The sequence below is a fragment of the Nerophis ophidion genome, linkage group LG10 (genome assembly GCF_033978795.1).
Source record: "Nerophis ophidion isolate RoL-2023_Sa linkage group LG10, RoL_Noph_v1.0, whole genome shotgun sequence".
Taxonomy (NCBI): domain Eukaryota; kingdom Metazoa; phylum Chordata; class Actinopteri; order Syngnathiformes; family Syngnathidae; genus Nerophis; species Nerophis ophidion.
This window is the reverse complement of record NC_084620.1, coordinates 67438201-67449150: the sequence shown is the minus strand read 5'-3', so window position 1 is coordinate 67449150 and position 10950 is coordinate 67438201. Positions and strand designations below refer to the sequence as shown.

The window sequence follows — 10950 nt, the reverse complement described above, 5'->3', positions numbered from 1 at the left end:
GACCCCGAAAGGGAATAAGCGGTAGAAAATGGATGGATGGATGGATGTATTCCGTCTATATTTACATCCAACACAATTTCCCAACTCATATAGAAACAGGGTTTTTTTGTACAAATTATGAAAAATGTCATTACTGTCAGCACTTCCAGGCTCTTTTTTTGGACAAATTCATTTGAAAAAAATCAGCATTTTTTTACACATTCCTAATACTATAAATATCCTAGGTATATGATATTATTTTCATGTTGACAAAGTATCAAGGAGGTTTTTACCCGGCAGGCGGTCAAGCGCTGCACTTTGCTCTTGCCCGGACACGCAGAGGCCGGCCTAAGCCGAGAAGCTTGGAAGCCCCCGCCTCCTCCCTGCAACCCACCCGCCTCTCTCGCCGCACTCAAGTTAAATTCTAAAACCTGAGCATTAACTGCTAGATCCCCCGTGCAGGAAGCCCGGGTGTGAGACACAGCAATGAAAGGTAAGCCTGGCACGGTCCAATGTGGTCCATATAGCCTGAATCAAGCCCTCGCTTCTCCCAAGACCATGTTGCCAGGGCGGGCCTCCAGACCGTGGACCCTCCGCCCGCCTCGGAGGAGAAGATGGAGGAGAGGGGTCAGTGGAGCAACAAGGTGGAGTTCATTCTATCCGTTGCCGGCTCCATCATCGGCTTGGGCAACATGTGGCGATTCCCGTACCTCTGCTACAAGAACGGAGGAGGTGAGACATCTTTTTTTGTCATAACATCATTTATATGTCTTGGGACTTTCTGTATGGCTGCAGCCGAGCGGTTTAAAAAAAGAAACTGACCCACTCCGGGTCTGGGAACAGCATGCGGTCGTTCTGCTCTCTGGGGGCAGGGTCAAAGGTCAGGGCCTAGCGGGGTCAGACAGCTGTTGTTGCTTCTCACTGGCAGCAGCTGTCCTCACAGAGGCAGAAACGTTACGCCAGGACTCCAATAGACGGATTTTCGGTTAACCCTCTGGCGGCCGCGACCTCGATGTAGGCGAGGCTGCGTGATGACGCAACCGCGCAGTCACGCTTCGAACTGGACGGGATTGTTGCAAAGTGGTACCTTAGCATGATGGTTATTCGATGAAAAATACCCCAAAACACAGCCTTTTTCGGTAATTTTAGAAATGATATGGAAATTCCCGGAAAAAAAAATTATGATTTTTTTTATATCATTTGCACAAACCAATACTTAACGGTAATTGCAAATTGTTTTGTCAATTTCTTTCATCTTACTAGACTATACTTATTACACAAATGTAAAAAAAAACTTAAGGAAATTGACGAAACAAAGATATTTTTAATAATTATCTTCAAAATGAATAACATTATATTGTTATTTAAGGTAGTATACTATCATTAAAAATCATTGATCTTTTTATAATTTGTACAAAACAATTCTTAATAGTAATTGCAAATCGATTATTCAAAACATTGTTAAATTTCATCTTACTAGACTATACTTATTACACAAATGTAAAAAAAAACCCTAAGGAAATTGACGAAACAAAGATATTTTTAATAATTATCTTCGAAATGAATAACATTATATCGTTATTTAAGGTAGTATACTATCATTAAAAATCATTCATCTTTTTATAATTTGCACAAACCAATACTTAACGGTAATTGCAAATTGTTTTGTCAATTTCTTTCATCTTTCGAGACCATACTTATACACAAATGTAAAAAAAACCTAAGGAAATTGACGAAACAAAGATATTTTTAATAATTATCTTCGAAATGAATAACTTTATGTTGTTATTTAAGGTAGTATACTATCATTAAAAATCATTAATGTTTTTATAATTTGCACAAACCAATACTTAACGGTAATTGCAAATTGTTTTGTCAATTTATTTCATCTTACGAGACTATACTTATTACACAAATGTAAAAAAAACGAAGGAAATTGACGAAACAAAGATATTTTTAATAATTATCTTCGAAATGAATACCATTATATTGTTATTTAAGGTAGTATACTATCATTAAAAATCATTGATCTTTTTATAATTTGTACAAAACAATTCTTAATAGTAATTGCAAATCGATTATTCAAAACATTGTTAAATTTCATCTTACTAGACTATACTTATTACCCAAATGTAAAAAAAACTTAAGGAAATTGACGAAACAAAGATATTTTTAATAATTATCTTCGAAATGAATAACATTGTTTTGTTATTTAAGGTAGTATACTATCATTAAAAATCATTAATGTTTTTATAATTTGCACAAACCAATACTTAATGGTAATTGCAAATTGTTTTGTCAATTTCTTTCATCTTACTAGACTATACTTATTACACAAATCTAAAAAAAAACTAAGGAAATTGACAAAACAAAGATATTTTTAATAATTATCTTCAAAATGAATAACATTATATTGTTATTTAAGGTAGTATACTATCATTAAAAATCATTAATGTTTTTATAATTTGTACAAAACAATTCTTAATAGTAATTGCAAATCGATTATTCAAAACATTGTTAAATATCATCTTACTATAATATACTTATTATGCAAATGTAAGAAAATCTAAGGAAATTGACGAAACAAAGATATTTTTAATAATTATCTTCAAAATGAATAACATTATATTGTTATTTAAGGTAGTATACTATCATTAAAAATCATTAATGTTTTTATAATTTGCACAAACCAATACTTAATGGTAATTGCAAATTGTTTTGTCAATTTCTTTCATCTTACGAGACTATACTTATTACACAAATGTAAAAAAAAAACCTAAGGAAATTGACGAAACAAAGATATCTTTAATAATTATCTTCTAAATGAATAACATATTTTTATTTAAGGTAGTATACTATCATTAAAAATCATTCATCTTTTTATAATTTGCACAAACCAATACTTAACGGTAATTGCAAATTGTTTTGTCAATTTCTTTCATCTTACGAGACTATACTTATTACACAAATGTAAAAAAAACCTAAGGAAATTGACGAAACAAAGATATTTTTAATAATTATCTTCGAAATGAATAACTTTATGTTGTTATTTAAGGTAGTATACTATCATTAAAAATCATTAATGTTTTTATAATTTGCACAAACCAATACTTAACGGTAATTGCAAATTGTTTTGTCAATTTCTTTCATCTTACTATAATATACTTATTACACAAATGTAAAAAAAAAATTTAAGGAAATTGACGAAACAAAGATATTTTTAATAATTATCTTCAAAATGAATAACATTATGTTGTTATTTAAGGTAGTATACTATCATTAAAAATCATTGATCTTTTTATAATTTGTACAAACCAATACTTAATGGTAATTGCAAATCGATTATTCAAAACATTGTTAAATTTCATCTTACTATAATATACTTATTACGCATATGTAAGAAAATCTAAGGAAATTGACAAAACAAAGATATTTTTAATAATTATCTTCGAAATGAATAACATTATATTGTTATTTAAGGTAGTATACTATCATTAAAAATCATTAAAGTTTTTATAATTTGCACAAACCAATACTTAATGGTAATTGCAAATTGTTTTGTCAATTTCTTTCATCTTACGAGACTATACTTATTACACAAATGTAAAAAAAACCTAAGGAAATTGACGAAACAAAGATATCTTTAATAATTATCTTCTAAATGAATAACATTATATCGTTATTTAAGGTAGTATACTATCATTAAAAATCATTCATCTTTTTATAATTTGCACAAACCAATACTTAACGGTAATTGCAAATTGTTTTGTCAATTTCTTTCATCTTACTAGACTATACTTATTACACAAATGTGAAAAAAAACTAAGGAAATTGACGAAACAAAGATATTTTTTAATAATTATATTCGAAATGAATAACATTATATTGTTATTTAAGGTAGTATACTATCATTAAAAATCATTAATGTTTTTATAATTTGTACAAACCAATCTTAACGGTAATTGCAAATCGATTATTCAAAACATTGTTAAATATCATCTTACTGGACTATACTTATTGTGCAAATGTAAGAAAATCTAAGGAAATTGACAAAACAAAGATCAATTTAATAATTATCTTCAAAATGAATAACATTATATTGTTATTTAAGGTAGTATACTATCATTAAAAATCATTAATGTTTTTATAATTTGCACAAACCAATACTTAACGGTAATTGCAAATTGTTTTGTCAATTTCTTTCATCTTACTAGACTATACTTATTACACAAATGTAAAAAAAACCAAAGGAAATTGACGAAACAAAGATATTTTTAATGATTATCTTCTAAATGAATGACATTATATTGTTATTTAAGGTAGTATACTATCATTAAAAATCATTGATCTTTTTATAATTTGTACAAAACAATTCTTAATAGTAATTGCAAATCGATTATTCAAAACATTGTTAAATTTCATCTTACTAGTCTATACTTATTACACAAATGTAAAAAAAAACCCTAAGGAAATTGACGAAACAAAGATATTTTTAATAATTATCTTCGAAATGAATAACATTATATCGTTATTTAAGGTAGTATACTATCATTAAAAATCATTAATGTTTTTATAATTTGCACAAACCAATACTTAACGGTAATTGCAAATTGTTTTGTCAATTTCTTTCATCTTACTAGTCTATACTTATTACACAAATGTAAAAAAAAACCTAAGGAAATTGACGAAACAAAGATATCTTTAATAATTATCTTCTAAATGAATAACATATTTTTATTTAAGGTAGTATACTATCATTAAAAATCATTCATCTTTTTATAATTTGCACAAACCAATACTTAACGGTAATTGCAAATTGTTTTGTCAATTTCTTTCATCTTACTAGACTATACTTATTACACAAATGTAAAAAAAACCAAAGGAAATTGACGAAACTAAGATATTTTTAATGATTATCTTCAAAATGAATAACATTATATTGTTATTTAAGGTAGTATACTATCATTAAAAATCATTAATGTTTTTATAATTTGCACAAACCAATACTTAACGGTAATTGCAAATTGTTTTGTCAATTTCTTTCATCTTGCTAGACTATACTTATTACACAAATGTAAAAAAAACTTAAGGAAATTGACGAAACAAAGATATTTTTTAATAATTATCTTCAAAATGAATAACATTGTATTGTTATTTGAGATAGTAAGGGGCGGTATAGCTCGGTTGGTAGAGCGGCCATGTCAGCAACTTGAGGGTTGCAGGTTCGATTCCCGCTTCCGCCATCCTAGTCACTGCCGTTGTGTCCTTGGGCAAGACACTTTACACTAGAGAAAAAGCGCTATATAAATATAATTCACTTCACTTCACATCTTACTGGACTATACTTATTATGCGAATGTAAGAAAATGTATGGAATTTGACAAAACAAAGACATTTTAAATAATTAACTTAAAAATTAAAAACATTAAATTGTTTTTTAAGGTAGTATACTATCATTAAAAATCATTAATCTTTTTATGATTTGTACAAAACAATACTTAACGGTTCAAAACATTGTTAAATTTCATTTTACTAGACTATACTTATTATGCGAATATAAGAAAATGTATGGAAATTGACAAAACAGAGACATTTTAAATAATTAATTTAGAAATGAATAACATTATATTGTTATTTAAGGTAGTGTACTATTATTATACCTACGAGCAGAATATTTTTGTAAACAATGTGAAAATGTGTGGACAATTGTGAATAAAAAATGAGAATTTGTCATTGTTTTGTCAAAAAAATTATTTAAAAAAATGGCAATTTTGTGAATTATTTTAGAATTTTTCTGGAGAATAATATTACTGTATTTATTGTACTATTATTATACTTTTTATGCCTTTATGTAATAAAAGAAAGTATATAGAAATTACTGAAAAAAAGAATGACATGTTTTGTAATTTAAAAACTCTCAATATTATTTATATTATTTTACTATTTATAAAATGTATATGATTATTGAACATTTTAAACTTTCTAAATATCATATTACTATAAACTGTGTTATACAATTTATATACTTAAAAATGTGTGGGAAATTTACAAAAAATATGTTTGGAAAATTATGAATTCTTTTGTATTATTTTGTAAAAATTATTAAAAATGTGAGATTATTGAACATTTTAAACTTTCTGAATATCATATTACTATAAACTGTGTTATACAATTTATATACTTAACAAAAATGTGTGGGAAATTTACAAAAAATATGTGTGGAGAATTATGAATTTTTTTGTATTATTTTTAAAAAAATATTAAAAATGTGAGATTATTGAACATTTTAAACTTTCTGAATATCATATTACTATAAACTGTGTTATACAATTTGTATACTTAACAAAAATGTGTGGGAAATTTACAAAAAATATGTGTGGAAAATTATGAATATTTTTGTATTATTTTGTAAAAATTATTAAAAATGTAAGATTATTGAACATTTTAAACTTTCTGAATATCATATTACTATAAACTGTGTTATACAATTTGTATACTTAACAAAAATGTGTGGGAAATTTACAAAAAATATGTGTGGAAAATGATTAATTTTTTTGTATTATTTTGTAAAAATTATTAAAAATGATAACAGTGTGTATCATTTTAAAATGTTATATTTAATATTAGTTATAATTGATATGTATTTATTATTTTATAATTTATATATTTATCAGCACTATTATCATATATTTATTTTTTATACATAATCTAACATTATAATACTTAAAAAAAATCATATTTCTATAAAATGTGTTATACTATTAATATACTGAAGAAGATAGTTGTATATACAACATGAGAAAATGTGTGGAAATTTACAAAAAATATGCTTGGAAAATTATGAAAAAAAATAAATAATTATTTTGTTGAAAAGTATTAAAAACAATTATGAGTGTATAATTTTGGAATTGTATGTTTAATATTAGTTATCATTATTACGTATAATTATTATGTTATGATTTATATAAGTATTAGCACTATGACTCCATACAATAAACTAAAATATATGGAAATCATTGAAAAAATAATAACATTTTCTATAATTTGTAAAATAATAATAATAATAAATGAATAAATAAATATGTATACATATATAATAGATAATCTAACATTGTAACATTTATAAAAATCATATTACGATGTGTGTTATACTATTTCTATACTTAAGAAGAAAATTAAAAATTACAAAAAAACTTAATATTAAATAGATAATTTGACATCTCAGCAATTTCAAACATCATATTACTTTAACATAACATATATATTCATATACTGAAGAATATGTTTGTACAATGTAAGAAAAAGTGTAGACATTTACGATTAACATATGTGTCAACAATTATGAATAAACATGCTTTTGATTTTTTCAAAAAATGTGAATTATTTTCGAATTTTATATACAATATTAATGTTATGATTTAATATATATGTCTATTTAGTTATCATTTATTTTTTACATTACTATTATCATACCTTCAGCCCATTTTAGAATAAAATAAATTATATGGAAAATAATCCAAATAATACAATATTTAATAATTTGTGAAAAAATACTTAGTATAGATGGATAATTCAATTTTTTTACATTTTTAAATATCATATTAGTATAAAATACATTTTATGTATAATGTGATTTTTAAATACAAAAAAACATTATAAATAGATCATTTACAATAGGGAGGGGCTTCACATTTCTCACAGTTTACCTGACACATGAAACATGACAAAATGGTGTGGGGTGCACTATGCATTTTAGCTGCTAGATGGCATTAGGGGCGCATAATATCTCAAAATGTCCTTTATGGCAATTTCAACTTTGACCACAGCGTCCACATCACTTTCCATCATTTTCAGCACCCCCTCTTCCTCTCACGCCAGATCCACAATAACATTTCTTCTCTGCACAGGGGCTTTCCTTATCCCGTATCTCATCTTCCTGTTTGCCTGCGGAGTTCCAGTCTTCTTCCTGGAGACGGCGCTGGGACAGTTCACCAGCGAGGGAGGGATAACATGCTGGAGGAAAATTAGCCCCTTGTTTGAAGGTATAAGGATACTTATTTTGTCATATATATATATATATATATATTCTATAAAAATATACAATAAATATATATATATATGTATGTGTGTGTGTGTGTATGTATTTATGTATGTATGTATGTATGTGTGTATATATATATGTGTGTGTATATATATATATATATATATATATATATATATATATATATATATATATATATATATATATGGGCTTCACGGTGGCAGAGGGGTTAGTGCGTCTGCCTCACAATACGAAGGTCCTGCAGTCCTGGGTTCAAATCCAGGCTCGGGATCTTTCTGTGTGGAGTTTGCATGTTCTCCCCGTGAATGCGTGGGTTCCCTCCGGGTACTCCGGCTTCCTCCCACTTCCAAAGACATGCACCTGGGGATAGGTTGATTGGCAACACTAAATTGGCCCTAGTGTGTGAATGTTGTCTGTCTATCTGTGTTGGCCCTGCGATGAGGTGGCGACTTGTCCAGGGTGTACCCCGCCTTCCGCCCGATTGTAGCTGAGATAGGCGCCGGCGCCCCCCGCGACCCCGAAAGGGAATAAGCGGTAGAAAATGGATGGATATATATATATATATATATATATATATATGTAGGTGTGGGAAAAACCACAAGACTACTTCATCTCTACAGAACTGTTTCATGAGGGGTTCCCTCAATCATCAGGAGATTTTAATGGAAGCATTCACATACCACGGTTTATATAGGGCACAGAGTGGGTGGGTACAGGCAGGCGTAGGGGCGTGGTGATTGGCTCAGGTGTTACCTAGGAGGTGTTTCCGTCTGTGGCGGCATGTTGAAATGATTTCACTGCGCTTGTTGAGGGATGATAGATCTGGATGATATATACCTTGCGTATTACGCAAGGTAATACGCAAGGACATTAACACATCCGACACGTACGTAGGATTAACCGAAGGAGCGTTCAAAACAAGATGGAATAATCACAACGCCTCCTTTAGAAACCAGACTTTGCGGAATTCTACAGAACTCAGCAAACACATTTGGAACCTCAAAGACAATAATGTTGAATATTCAATAACATGGCAAATTCTTGCATCCAGCACACCTTACAACAGTGGTGATAAAAGATGCAACCTATGCTTAAAAGAGAAACTGTTTATTATATATCATCCAGATCTATCATCCCTCAACAAGCGCAGTGAAATCATTTCAACATCCCGCCACAGACGGAAACACCTCCTAGGTAACACATGAGCCAATCACCACACCCTACGCCTGCCTGTACCCACCTACTCTGTGCCCTATATAAACCATTGTATGTGAATGCTTCCATTAAAATCTCCTGATGATTGAGGGAACCCCTCATGAAACAGTTCTGTAGAGATGAAGTAGTCTTGTGATTTTTCCCACACCTACATATTGCGCTCTACCACGGTATCGAGCACTATTCTCTGGATAATCCAATCAAGACATATATACATATATATATATATATATATATATATATATATATATATATATATATATATATATATATGGTAAAACTACATAATTTCTCACAGCAAGTGAGGTTGTTTAGACATAGAATTGTTGTAAATAAAATCAAAATACTTAGCCGCATTAAATGACGACTACTCTAGCAACAACTGCGCTTATAGTAGCTAAAAAATATAACTCAATGCTTCTCAAACTTTTTTCACCAAGTACCAACTCGGAAAAAACTTGGCTCACCAAGTACCACCATAATGACCAACATAAGCGTAGTAATATTCATTAAAAACAAAACTGTGACTCACATAACATTTACTAGAGCTACTGCACCATTAGAATTGGTGGGTGCTTGGCATTATTTAATTGTACATAATCATATTACTATTTTAAGTTATGGTTTTCCCAGAATGCAACAGGACATATATAAAATAGCTGCAACAAAGTGTTTACAAAGTGCAAAGAATAAGAGTCCCAATAAACAATGTATAACACTGTATGTATTTGCCATTAAAATAAAAATACATCAATCCAATGATGTTATCATTATAGGTTTTTATCATTTTAAGAATATAACCACATAGCCAGAGTTCGCCCAATTCTCTTTTGGGGCAACACGGAGACGCTGATTTCAAGTCGTAGAGACGTCCTGCTTTCTGGTCTTCCTATAACAGTCATTACATCTTTGCAACTACTCCAAAATTCTGCGGCACGTGTCCTGACGAAGACCAGAAGGCGGGCTCACATTACACCAGTTTTAAAATCTCTGCTTGGCTCCCCCGTCTTCATACTTGCCAACCCTCCCGGATTTTCCGGGAGACTCCCGAAATTCAGCGCCTCTCCCGAAAACCTTCCAGGACAAATTGTCTCCCGAAAATCTCCCGAAATTCAGGCGAAGCTGGAGGCCACGCCCCCTCCAGCTCCATGCGGGCCTGAGTGATGTGTAGACAGCTTGTTTTCACGTCCGCTTTCCCACAATATAAACAAAATGCCTGCCCAATGACGTTATAACTGTAGAATTATCGAGGGCGAGTTCTTGGTCCCTTATGTGGGTTTATTGTTAGACAGTCTCATTAACGTCCTCCCAGCGCGGTAACAACACACAACAACAGCAGTCACGTTTTCGTCTAGTTGTCTGCCGTAAACAGCAATGTTGTGACACTCTTAAACAGGACAATACTGCCATCCACTGCGCATGCATATGTGACAATAACATCTACGGCTTTTAGAGCAGTGGTCCTCAACCTTTTTTCCGAGATGTACCCCCGTGAACATTTTTTTTAATTCAAGTACCCCGTAATCAGAGCAAAGCATTTTTGGTTGAAAAAAAAAAGATAAAGAAGTAAAATACAGCACTATGTCATCAGTTTATGATTTAAATATTGCTCATTTGTAGTGGTCTTTCTTGAACTATTTGGAAAAAAAGGTATAAAAATAACTAAAAACTTGTTGAAAAATAAACAAGTGATT

At 29.9% G+C, this 10950-nt stretch overlaps 1 protein-coding gene across 1 annotated transcript in view; it reads left to right on the top strand.

The window, feature by feature from the left end:
* The first annotated feature begins 349 nt into the window (after positions 1-349).
* LOC133561201 (sodium- and chloride-dependent GABA transporter 2-like) overlaps positions 350-10950 on the top strand; it is a 47020-nt gene continuing 36419 nt past the window's right edge. The window contains exons 1-3 of the mRNA XM_061914505.1: positions 350-472; positions 535-711; positions 7887-8021. Of these exons, the coding sequence (XP_061770489.1) occupies positions 466-472; positions 535-711; positions 7887-8021 (319 nt within the window). The 5' untranslated portion in view covers positions 350-465. The remainder of the gene's footprint in view (positions 473-534; positions 712-7886; positions 8022-10950) is intronic.